Source organism: Tachysurus vachellii, chromosome 8, assembly GCF_030014155.1.
Source record: "Tachysurus vachellii isolate PV-2020 chromosome 8, HZAU_Pvac_v1, whole genome shotgun sequence".
NCBI lineage: Eukaryota > Metazoa > Chordata > Actinopteri > Siluriformes > Bagridae > Tachysurus > Tachysurus vachellii.
The window spans coordinates 23,481,502-23,495,445 of NC_083467.1; the positions used below are offsets into that span (position 1 = coordinate 23,481,502).

The 13,944-nt window shown below is 38.3% G+C and overlaps 1 protein-coding gene across 4 annotated transcripts in view; it reads right to left on the reverse strand.

Moving 5' to 3' along the window:
- The window catches only part of dip2a (disco-interacting protein 2 homolog A), a 131,678-nt gene that overhangs the window by 63,389 nt on the left and 54,345 nt on the right, over positions 1-13,944 (reverse strand). For all 4 annotated transcript variants that reach the window (XR_009648981.1, XM_060876995.1, XM_060876994.1 and 1 more), the window contains exon 2: positions 12,259-12,330. Coding sequence is in view for 3 of the 4 variants with exons in the window: in XM_060876995.1 (XP_060732978.1) it covers positions 12,259-12,330 (72 nt within the window). In the remaining variant the exon portion in view is untranslated. The remainder of the gene's footprint in view (positions 1-12,258; positions 12,331-13,944) is intronic.

The window sequence follows — 13,944 nt, forward strand, 5'->3', positions numbered from 1 at the left end:
TGATGGTATAAACACTGTTTAATGCTGTTGCTGATTACTGAACTTAAGTGATGATTATACAAAATGTCAATACAAAGTGACTTTGATACTAGTGACCGATTAGTGCTGAAGTAAATAACAGCAGTTAAAGGTGTTAAAGACGGTGGTTAAGGTGTTGGACTATTGATCGGAACGTCATGAGTTCGAATCCCAGGTCCACCAAGCTGCCACTGCTGGGCCCCTAAGCAAGGGCCTTAACGCTTAATTGCTCAGTTGTATAAATTGAAATAATAATGTAAGTCACTCATGATGAAGGCGTCTGCTAAATTCCAGAAATGTAAATGTAACAGGTTCCTATCTTGGAGCTTAGAATCATTCATTCATTCATCTTCTACCGCTTATCCGAACTACCTCGGGTCACGGGGAGCCTGTGCCTATCTCAGGCGTCATCGGGCATCAAGGCAGGATACACCCTGGACGGAGTGCCAACCCATCGCAGGGCACACACACACTCTCATTCACTCACACAATCACACACTACGGACAATTTTCCAGAGATGCCAATCAACCTACCATGCATGTCTTTGGACCGGGGGAGGAAACCGGAGTACCCGGAGGAAACCCCCGAGGCACGGGGAGAACATGCAAACTCCACACACACAAGGTGGAGGCGGGAATCGAACCCCAACACCCTGGAGGTGTGAGGCGAACGTGCTAACCACTAAGCCACCGTGCCCCCAGCTTAGAATCATAAAATATTTATTACATTTTAATGCAGCAATGGGAAGGAAAAACTCCCTGAGAAGACATGAGTAAGAAACCTAGAGAGGAATAAGACTCAAAGTGGGAAGCAATCAAATTTGGATTATGGTCATTAGAAACCATTATAGTATGCAGTCATACAAAGATAAAAACTAAGAATACTAAGTGTGTTTAAAGGATTCAGAATATTCAGTATGATCATCTTGATTACAGCAGCAGCTCACTGAAGGTTAGGGTGATTTACAATATAAGCATACATATTTTGGGAGGAATTCAAATCTTTATCGTTTAACTAAATGAAGATGTTTGATTTGGGAATTTTATTAATGTAAGAAATTAGAAACAAGAAATTACTGATCAAGGCAAATTTCAATAAATGCAATTGTTGCAAAAATCCTGACGGTAATAACCCCGAATGACTCTGTGTTTAGACTCAAAATATCTCACCGGTATGAAATATTTCGAAAGAATTTCTATAAAAACATTTCTAATCCACGTCTTCACTACACTCTAGAAATCTCCTCACTCCTTTGCTCGATCACAAGCAGCTTTACATCCTCTAATCAATCTCCCTCACTGAACACGTCAGAAAGATGGCTGCAGTGCTGGAGCTAAAGCTCCTTCACGCTGACATAAGCAGAATTCCAGGGGTTCATCAATCCCGGCCTGAATGAAGAAGAAACCTCTCAGACTCACCGAGCTCGGCTTATACGGTTAGAAATAAAGATCGACTGACCAATGATTCCTAAAACTAAACTGCACAAAGGGTTAGACAGAAGGGTTTCACTTCTCCAGATTATTTTGTCTGTCTTTAAAAAAGCCAGTTGGATTAGAAATGTGAAGATCGTTAAAGTTTCTGCATCTTCAGTTTGGATTACCAGACATTTTATTACGTTACATTCACAGCATTTTGCAGATGCACTTATCCAGGTAAACTTGCATTTATCTCATTCATACAGACGATCAATTGAAGGTTAAGGGACTTGTTCAGGGGCTCAACAGTGGCAGCTTGGTGGACCTGGGATTTGAACTCATGACATTCCAATCAGAAGTCCAACACCTTAACCACTAGGCTACCACATCCCATCAGCTACTAATGTTATGTATTAGTAGATGAGTAATGGATCTTTAAAGTAAAGTAAAGTCTGGAGTGATTTAACTGAGTAAATATAACAACAAAACAAATAATGTACATGTGTCAGGATTCTGCCCGGACTCTGACCACGTGCGTTTGTTTACGTTTCTCGTCACGTGTCTGCCCCGCCTTCGTCTGCTCCTCCCTGTCACCACACCTGATCCTTATTGTGTCTCCATTATCTTTTGTATTTAACTGTGCCACGTTGCCTCGTGCAGCGCGACATCTACTGTGGTCTTAGTTTTCTTTAGTCCTGTCTCGAGTCCATGTTCCTGTTTTGTGCTTTTGTTAATAAATCCCTTTTGTTTTAGCTATCCTGCATTTGGGTCCGCTTCTGTCCCGTGTCATGACAACATGCTATATCCAGTTGGACACTGAGCAGTAGGAGATTCAGCAATTAAGATTTAGTGTGTGTGCGTGTGTGTGTGTGTGTGTGTGTGTGTGTGTTTACCCCTAATTTGACTTTGGATTACCCTTTTGACCTACCTTATTGATTTTAGATGTTTGGATAGATTTTGTTTGCTGCTATTTGTTTTAAACTTCTTGCATAATCTTGTGAGACCCCATTAATACACAGGCTTACAAGCTAATCCTTGAAAAAATGTAAGGAAACACAGAAAGCATGTCCATAACAGGTGTCTATACACTATAATTTAACCGCTTTTTGGACAGAGGTTGCAAAATAAATTGGCACCATCAAAATCATGGGATTTAAAAAAATCGTTTGGTTACACTTGCTACGTAGGTTTACAGATTGAAATAGTTGTGTAATTAACTGAAATGAATGTATAGATATGTCAACTGTAACACATTTCTACATTTTATTTAACATATTATTGCCTCTGCTATCTGTCAGGCATTAGCAGAGTGTGATTTCTAATGACGTTGTTGACTAGCCGATCAGCTAACTACCGGCCATTAGCAAAACCGGTTATTAGCCAGCTACTGTATACACAAGAAACAAAAAGCGATATAACGTTCTCTTTCTCTTAACTTTCTTTCTCAGACTTGCTTATTGGGGACAAATACAAACACATTTGAATATATCTAATATTATTGTTGAATTTTGTATTCTATTAATCTTTATATTATTCTTTATTTTAACCTTTTGTTCTATGTTTATGTTCTGTGAAGCTGCTTTGTGACAATGTCAATTGTTAAAAGCGCTATACAAATAAACTTGAATTGAATTGAATTAAAGAAATATATTAGAATGTAAACAGGCCTAAATGACACATTCACCCACTGCTATTCTTGACAAAGTTGAACATTTGGGTTCAATCTCAGCTTATAACCACAGACATTTGGGACATCGCAAGCAATTATAAAAATACAGAAAACAATGCATATCACTAGACCAGACTGACCAGGCAAATGTGAAAAACCAGAAGTGGCTAAACATAGGGCGTACGCTCACCCACACAAAATGAGCAGTAAACCCACCACAGAAAAATGACATCAGCAGGCGCAGAGGCAGCCGAGACTCTGGTCAGCTTTCTGAGGCAATGTGAGGATAAGTGCTGCTACGGGCCACTAAAACATCTCAAACATCCTTTCGCTTAAACCTCAAATAACAGGGCACGCAAGGTCAGGATGGTTCCTCAGTCCTTTAAATGTATTCCCTTTACCCTTTACAATATGATGAGTCACACTGCAAAACTGTTATGCAATTCCATGAAGCTCGGGATGAAGGAGTAACCGCGGCTTGCCACGTTTTATGTTTTACAAAAAGGAAAATTATATTATGTACATTTTAAAAATGATTTCTGGAAATATAAAGATTAAAAAAAAGAAATAACATACCTGTATTCAATACAGTGTGAAAGTCTTAGGCATCTTATTTATTTATTTGTAGAATGCAATATTACATTAAATCTACTTAATACACATCATCTCTAGAGGATAATGAAGCAAATTTTCTAAAAAATTCATTAAAATAAATACATTTAAATAAATAAATATATAAAATAGAAGAGAAGTAGAATTAAATAATAAAAGGACAATAATAATAATAATAATAATAATAATAATAATAATAAAGACAACCTGAAAAATAAAAATTTAGAAACTGAATTTTTTAAGAGAATTTTTGTTGTGTGTAAAGTCATTTGCTCAATATTATATTAATACAAAATATTAATGTTTTGTTATATAGATCACAGGTTAAAAACTGTTATGGTGCAGATGCTACACTACTAGACTCAGAAATCCAAGCTATAAATATCTCTTTATCTAAGTGTTAAATACTAGATAAAGAACGTGCCAATATGTCTTATCTAATTTCCATGTTAAAACATCAGAGACACTTCTTACTGGCTGTCAAAGTAATGATAATGTTTCCTTCCAAAGCCAAAGCAACATCAGGCTGTTTAACTCATTTCCACATTAGTTTTTGGGCAGCCATTTCTTTTTGACCTTTAACCTCATCGCAACCTCGGCTTCCCTGACAACGTAAATCCATCAAATAGAATACATAGAAGGCAAAAAAATAACGACTTACTAGCTTTCAGAGTCACATGTGGTAATCGTAGTAATAAAAATGATTTATTCAAGAACGAAATGAAATTACTTATGAAACTGTTTGCATATGTAGTTCATTTATATCAGGACTAATAAAACTCTAAACTATTGCACTTCTCGGGTGTCAAATCTTCATACCCCGTCTAATCTCTCAAGCATTAGCTAAAACGGTTACTGCGCTAACTACAATACAAACCAGCTAGAAAGTGAATTAATGCAGCTAATATCAGATAGAATGGTGTAGAACCAGATAAAATACTACTCATGTTTTTCCCCATTTGGGTTAGGGGCGTGTTTGTTTAGGTGATTTCAAATGTCAACATTGGCTTTCAAACATCATGCACCCCACCTTTAATGCCAAATACAGGTACAGAGACTAGTATCTGGGACATTATACATATCGTTGCTGTCGGGCGGAAACCTCGTATGTCCAAATTTTGTCAATTTCATATTTTTTCACATATCGATGCTATTGGTCAGTGCCCACGTGGGTCTGTTATTTTTACAAGTTATTAACCAATCTAAAGTCTTGAAAATAGCTTGAGCGCAAATCTCATAACTCCATTGGACACTTCAACTGTCCACCTCTTCTTCATTCCGCGGGAGAGCTTCGTGGCATATTTCTCCTCAAGAAGAGTCGCAACAAATCAACACATCCATTCATTCATTCATTCATTCATTTTCTACCGCTTATCCGAACTACCTCGGGTCACGGGGAGCCTGTGCCTATCTCAGGCGTCATTGGGCATCAAGGCAGGATACACCCTGGACAGAGTGCCATCCCATCGCAGGGCACACACACACACTCTCATTCACTCACGCAATCACACACTAGGGACAATTTTCCAGAGATGCCAATCAACCTACCATGCATGTCTTTGGACCGGGGGAGGAAACCGGAGTACCCGGAGGAAACCCCCGAGGCACGGGGAGAACATGCAAACTCCACACACACAAGGTGGAGGCGGGAATCGAACCCCGACCCTGGAGGTGTGAGGCGAACGTGCTAACCACTAAGCCACCGTGCCCCCCAAATCAATACATCTTCTGAGGTAAATGTCTTCAAAACACTGGGCTCAAAGAAAAAAAAATCTTGACCCCCGCTAGTTCTGGTGCTCGTCTGAGGACAGGAATTTAGCACAAGACAATCCACTGCAACGCGGACTAAACCCTGTGCATTGCAGATAAGGTATGGCGTTTTTTAAATTTCCTGAAAAATAATGGTTTTGTAGATATGAGGATTCCGCCAGACAGCGACGATATACAGGTACAAATATAGATTGTGGCATTTCATTTTTTATTCCACTCCTTCGTTTGCATTTGCCACTTAATTTTACTGTACTTATTTTATTTGGCATTTTAAATTCCACCTCAGTTCATAGAAATACACATCATCCTTGCCAAGCCCAGATTTTAGATGATTTTATCACCTGGAGTTAAGCTTGAAAAGGTTTCATCAGATCATTGCTAACCCAGTGCGATTAACCCTTTCTTCTCAGAGAGACAAAAATATTTCCACAAGGAATCATTTAGCCTCTTTCTAGATGTCTCCTAGCAACCACCCCACCGTTAAGCCCAAGTGCCCTGGTAAGAAAAACCTGCTGAATAGCGCTTAAGCCTGCCATGTTACTGAAGAAAACCATTCAGTTGGAGGTAAAGGAGACTTTTTAAAACCTAAACTCTTTCAGTTGACTCAGGAAAGGTCAAATACTTCATTAGGACATTCTTACGTTAAGGTAATTGTGTGTGATTTTCTGTGTCTGGGAGTGATAAGATGTAACAGACGAGTATAATTAAAGAATATCAATTTTTTGTTTATTATTCGATTAATACAGAAATATGTCTAGTCTGGTGATTCAGGTTCAAAAATGCCATGTTCAGTTCTACTTAGCACAGCAATTAACCATATCATGTCGTTTCTCTAAACCAATATTCATCATGACTCGGCTCAACACTGCAGATTGTCTTGTTTATATCACTAACTCACTGTGAGAGAAGAGAAATTCACAACTAATTTCTGACCCATGAAGTTAAACGCTTGCCTAATTCAATAAAGTGGGCAGAATCACTAAGTTCCTGGAAAAACACTTATGTAATCAAGTTGCAACTGCCTTCAGCAGATTCATAAAGCCGTGCTCATATTCAATCAGTAATTAACACAAAGCAGCGGCTGCTTTAACCTGCATAGCACCTCTTCGTTTAGCAACTCATTTCCTGTCTTAGTAAGGGTGAAAAAAAATAAAAGTTGATCATTTCTTCTTTAAAACCTCATGTGAAGACAATGAGCCCATTTCACCACTTACTGCCATTTAGCTCCGGCGTTAGCTTATCTGAAAAAGGACAGCCAGTCATTAGGCTTGCTAATATAATGTAATAGTCATCTCTGAACAATAAACATGCTTTCAATAGTGCTCTTGTGTGTGCTACTAGATTTTCATTTGTGCTACTTTTTTTTAGCTTGCCAACACCAGTATTTACACCTTAAACAGTAAGTATAGAGTCATATTTTTTTCACTTTGAAGCTCAACAAACACTAACATTATCTAAACACCAATATTCTCCAAAACACAACAAACACCGGTATTCTCTATATGGATTAACATGAAGTACTAACAGTCATCAATTCCAGAATGTTCCATTAAATAATAATTATAATTGTTCAATGTGAAACACCAAATTTCTCCTTTGGCCCAACAACATTCTTAAATTAAGGCCAACACCAAACACCAGTATTATCCTTAATGCAAATCTATTCTCCATTAACACTCTCAACCAAAACCACTAGAGAATACCATTCTCCAATAATTACCAACATTCCCCTATTCCCACATACCAATACTCACCTGCAGATACCGATGTGTACCAATATTCACCACTGAATAATAATATTCTTCTTTGGACACCAATAAACGCTAACATTAACCAATAAAAGACAATATTCTCCTCTAAACATCAATAAGTATCACCACTCACTATTAATCACCATCATTCTCCACATCAATGAACACTATTCACCATTAAATACCAAGATACTCCTGTAAACACCAATTAATACTACTATTCATCATTAAACACCATTTTCATTCAAACACAATAAATTACACCATTAAATAACATAATTTTCCACCAATATTTAAATACAAACATCAAAGAATACCAATATTTATCAAAGACCAAATACCAACAAACACCAATACAATTTTAAATATAAACAATTAAACACATTTACAGCATTTAGCAAACGCCCTTATCCGGAGCGACTTACATTTTTATCTCATTTTTTTAATACAACTGAGGGTTAAGGGCCTTGCAAAACCTTCCGATTGGTAACCACATACCAACATTAACCTTTAAATGCCGATTTCTAAGTGAATACCAATATTTAGCAATAAATAACAACATTCCCCTGTAAACATCACTCACTCACTCACTCACTCACTCACTCACTCATTTTCTACCGCTTATCCGAACTACCTCTGGTCACGGGGAGCCTGTGCCTATCTCAGGCGTCATCGGGCATCAAGGCAGGATACACCCTGGACGGAGTGCCAACCCATCACAGGGCACACACACACTCTCATTCACTCACACAATCACACACTACGGACAATTTTCCAGAGATGCCAATCAACCTACCATGCATGTCTTTGGACCGGGGAGGAAACCGGAGTACCCGGAGGAAACCCCCGAGGCACGGGGAGAACATGCAAACTCCACACACACAAGGCGGAGGTGGGAATCGAACCCCCAACCCTGGAGGTGTGAGGCGAACGTGCTAACCACTAAGCCACCGTGCCCCCCTCTGTAAACATCAATGAATGCTAATATTCACTATCAAATGCCAACATTCTCCTTTAAATACCACTTAACAATATATATACCAATACCAATATGCAGCATCAAACTTCAGTATTATTCATCAAACACACTCATACATTAACATTAACATTCTTAATACCATTCCCCATTCTGAAACCAACATATACCATCAATACACCAATACTTCTCATTAAACACCACCAACACTCATATTTTCCACTGATCACAACAAACACCCCAAAAAACGTTCCATTCCAAAATCTCCATCAAACACCAGAAACAAACATGTTCTATCAAACACCATGCTCTTTATCTGACAGTATCATGAACATTTAATCTGGTAGTTTTAGATTTAAAGTAAGTTTGGAAAATAAAAAAGATTTAACATAATTAAGAAGCTGTCCTTCATAAGTGATCTGACTTTCATAAGAAATTGCTGATGTACTTATTTGCTTAGAAACTCCTCCTGTTCTCTGCTCAGCTGTATTTTCTGGAAGGGTGCAGTTTGTATGGTGCAGTATTTTGACTTTGGAGACAATAGTCCATGGTAATAAATGTGTTTTGCAAGCTCTGTTATCACCAGAAAACCAAGGACATACTAGATTATTGCAGTATAAATATGTTTCTTTCTTTCTTTCTTTCTTTCTTTCTTTCTTTCTTTCTTTCAATTTTACTGTGCAATTGTCATTGTATGTACAGTACCTAGTTATGCTTTCATGCATCCATCCATTTATCTCTTCACCCATCTATGTATCCTTCTGCCTTCGTCTGTCTTTCTTCCTTTCTATTTAACTATGTGTCTTGGAACCTATGTAGTTATGCTTAAAGTGCTTAAAGCAATTTTTCTTAAAATCTAACAGGAAGAGGATGTGGGTTTTGTGTGCAGTATCTGTCTATCTGTCTGTCTGTCTCTCTCTCTCAATACTTATATATCCCAAATTGTTGTTTTTTCCTCTTTACTCAGGTTCAAATTGGTTTACTTTTCTCCTATAGACAGCTCTTTGAGCAAAAATTGTGGTCTTTACGGGTTAAAACAAACGGATAAACACAAAATTAGATGTTCTGAGCTATTTATTGTTTAAGCAACCGATCGAACAGGGTAACAAAAAACGAGTGTTAGTCACACGTACTAATATATTCCTTCGCCTAAAAATTGGGTGATCTGATACAAAATATGCTGTTTTATGAAACTATAAACTGAAATTCTAAGCTCTTTTCACACTTTCATCATTTGATCTCCAACCCAAAAGTGTTCAGTAAAAGTCTACAGCAAATAAATTAAATAAAAAAAAAAAAATGAAATTGCCGTTCCAATAGTTTTAGAATGAGCTTGTATCAGCCGTTCCATTAATCTATCAGTCTTTATGACGGTGTTCTGGGTTTCGCATGAGCTGAGTGTGTCTCAGCCTGACAAATTCTTACTCAGACTCTCAACACCTCTACAGATGACAGAGGCTTGACTGATATCAAATATGGTAAGTCACATAAGAAATAGCTTCCAAGAAGCTTCTGGAAAAGAGAAATAATGCCTGAACTAATACAGACGGATCCCATTATGTCTGCAACATGTGGCACATTTGAAAACAGGAGCCTGATTTCCGCTGTGATGACCAAACCGTAAGTCCGAGATTCTCATAAAATATTCATGTGGATCCTTCAGGCTGCAGCTAAAAATATACATGAAAAAGGACTTCTTCTGTCCCCATGGAGAGTTTAATGTGCACAGCAGGGATTATTATGATAGAAGCGATGCACTCGGATATCGATCTCATCCTGTGGGTTCGGAGTTACAGAAAACCTGTAGCCTGTTGCTCAGACATATGCAGACCATTGGCCATTTTAATATACATACACAGTATTGTATGTAGTTTGGTTATACACTACTGTCTGTTCAATTTTCAATGCTTAAAATAAAACTAAACTTTGGGAAGCAGGGTGGGGTGGAATAATACCCAATTCCATGCTATCCAAGATGGCTGCCTCAATCAAACATAAATACACACATATAGTGTCACAATCTATATTGTGAAATTTTGTAATATTCGCGATTAAGACTTTCATAAACTAGATAAGAATCGAAGAAACTGGGTGTAGCATGAGGCAGGTATTTAATATTAGCATAAACTTTACCTTTGCACCTTGAGTGCTGTACTAAAGACTTTAGACAAAGTGATAACATTCAGGGTGATTGGGAACAAGTGGACATTTGAGTCAATATGTACTGTATACTTTTGTACTAGGGTTAAAAAAAAGCTCAAAACTGAGCCCAAAGCTTATTACATTATTTCTGAGCACAGGTTAATGTATGTGTGGAGTTTCACATTCTCTCTGTGTTCATCTGGGTTTGCTGCCAGTTCTCCTGTTTTTCCACCTACCAACCAAAATCTTGACAGCAGTTGGACAGGCTATGCCTCGAATTATTACATTGCCCCTGACTAGCATAAGTGCTTGCTGAAAATGAGAATAGTAAGAGTTTAATAACAGGCTAAGGACCCCAAGCTTTAACGTTAGCGTTTCTCTGCTCTATTGCTCCTTTAACATGCTCGTGAATGGCTGCATAAAGAGCTGACGAGATGAATTTTGTATAATAGAGTCCTGCAAATGCTAAAATGTGCTCAAGCAAAGCAGAACATCTCTGTCTGCACATCATTAAAAATCTGACTCATCATCAGGCTGATTTCTGCTCTGTGATGCAGATAACATCTGCTCTCATCCTCCAGGAGAGAAAGACGAAGAGAGAGACAGAGAGAGAGAGAAAGAGAGAGAAAGAGAGAGAGAGAGAGAGAGAGAGAGAGAGGTTCCATTAACATAAAGTGTATGTGACAGGGTCAGACAGCCTTAATGAAATTACAGCAGTGACACACTGCCACAGTAAAAGGCACTCTGTCCGTTCTCACCTCAAGGTCGGCACAACAGTCTGTAAAAAAAATGAGAGATGTAACCTGTGTTTAAACTGAGAATTAAAGCCTGCATGTGTTCTTAAAACGTGCTTCAAGAAGCTTTCGGAAGGTCGAAAAAACATTTTTCGAAAAAATAGTAGTGTGTATGAAGGTAATAAGGAATAAAACAACCACTAACTAGACTCAAATAATAATTTTATGTGTCATGTTAGGGCAGAAAATCACAGCCAATACACTGGTCAAAGAACTTGGTGACATTTTGTCAGACACAAATTTCACATTGATTATAAAATACTACTATTGCCCTATAAAGCACTGAATGGAAAATTAATTGCTACACAGTACCTAAGTGATGCCTTGCCTACATGCCGCCATGCCTACTTCGATCGAAAGGTGTAGGCTATTTGTTGGTACCTTCAGGGTTTCCCGCAGCACTTTTCAGTTCAGGTGGCCCGCCTAAGCTGGGAAACCCTACCGCCTTAACTAAGGTCGTCCAAAAAACTAAAATCCGCTGCACAAAAGGCCGTCAAGTGCATCTCGAAGAACAGCGCGGACGCGCTTCACACCGCAAGCGGGCACGCACGCCACACGGCCGAAATGAGAGACAGACGTGGTCCATCACTGTCTGGAGGAAAACTAGCTAGTTGATAAAACGCATGTCCGTGAGAACTGTAAGTGGACTTATGTTTTGGGTTTATTTAAGCCTGTTATTATATTAGTCTATAGTTCTTGCAAATTTAAAGTAAGTTAGCTGGTGATTTTGTTGTTTGAGTTCTTCACCTGCTAGCTAGGTTGCACGTGCCTGTTTTTAATAATTGTTAAATGTACAGTAGTACAGAATCTGTGGTCTATCTCTCAAGGAAGCCCTGCCTACCCGCCCAACCCTACCGCCGTAACTAAAAAATTTTCTGCGGGAAACCCTGACCTTGAATAGTGGAGGCAACAGCAGAGACTTTTCTTACAAACTTTTCTTTTGCTCAGATCAATTAGGACTGACAACATCAGCGTCGTCTAATTTTGGTACCTGCGCCTCAACCTGCACGCTAGTTGAAAAAAACAGGAGCATTTAAGGAGCTTGTTCCATGTGGCACTCCAAAGCACTTCTAAAATCATGAAGTAAGGTAATGAGCATAAAGGTTTTACCTTGCATCTGTGGTATGTAGGGTGCGAGTAGCTTTCCTCTCTTCTTTTCATAGCCCTTCTGTGTGATGTCGCCTGCAAAGAGAGAGAGAAAGGTTTGAGTCACTGAGTCATCTTAATGACACTGAGTCAATCTTAACACAACCTAAAAATTAAACATTAAATGTCATTATCGCTATATTTCCATATGAACCTTCTGACTTTTGGCCACGCTTCTTCCACAAGTCTTGTGCTACAGCAGAAAGCAGAACACACTCACTACCTCCAACAACAAAAAGCCCTAACAACCCTCAAAACTGAATCAAATCCATTGCAAAAATCCAGAGCTTTGCAAAAAAAAAAAAATTAATAGGACATGAAGTTACAAACATACAAACCGTTTTCAGGTAGGCAGTCATTGGTGCAAAAATGATGACGCTCCTTAATAATTAACAAATAGTCTAATTAACCAATAGAAACAATCTTCTTATTAAAATCTATACCATACTCAGACAGCAAAACAGACAGACCTTATACACAGGCAGGATAACAGACCATAATCCGCTTCTCCAGCTACCAAAACAACTTACTGCATTCCTCACATTCTGAATATGTAACTCATTATCCTGAATGTAGCTCACACAGCACACGCCTCAAATCACCGCACTGCCCGACATGCTTATTTACAAACAGCACTTGTCCTAAATCACTCCACTAACCGCAACGCTTACTTACACAGCACTCGTTAAGGATAGGGCATGTAGGAAAATTTATAATTAGCACACAAATAAAATAAATCCTTCATCAGCTGTGAAGCGAAGCGCAAAGAAAAATCATACCTCTCAAATGACACAACTGTGCAGTTTAAAAGGCTAATCTGGAACCGTTTGATTTAAGTCTTGTGTTTCTCTGGTTTTAGTCGTGTGTTTATTTGTGATCAGCACACAGAAACAAAAAAGTGTGTATTCACTGACACAAAACAGATCCTGCATGTGATCAGGGAACACAAAAAACTAAACTAAAGCTAAATACTAACATGCAACAAACACAAATGGCATGTTTTATAACTTGGCAACACAAGCCAGGATAATTCCCTGTGAGTATGTCACTATGTGATCAGTATGAGTGGGTGTCAGGATCATTATCTTTGTCAGTGTAGTGTCAGTGTGTCATTGTTATTGTTAGTTTCAGTATAATAGTCACTGTTAGTATATCAGCAACAGTTAGCATCAGTGTCATTGCCAGTGTTACCGTGAGTATCAGTGTGAGTATCGTTGTCAGTATCATTGTTACTCTTAGTATCAGTGTCAGTATCATTGTCAGGGTCAGTGTTACTGTTAGTATCAGTGTCAGTATAATTGTCATTGTTACTCTTAGTATCAGTGTCAGTATCATTCAGTGTCAGCATTACTGTTAGTATCAGTGTCAGTATCAGTGTTACTGTTAGTATCAGTGTCAGTATCAGTGTTACTGTTAGTATCAGTGTCAGTATCATTGTCAGTGTCAGTGTTACTGTTAGTATCAGTGTCAGTATAATTGTCATTGTTACTCTTAGTATCAGTGTCAGTATCATTCAGTGTCAGCATTACTGTTAGTATCAGTGTCAGTATCAGTGTTACTGTTAGTATCAGTGTCAGTATCAGTGTTACTGTTAGTATCAGTGTCAGTATCATTGTCAGTATCAGTGTTACTGTTAGTATCAGTGTCAGT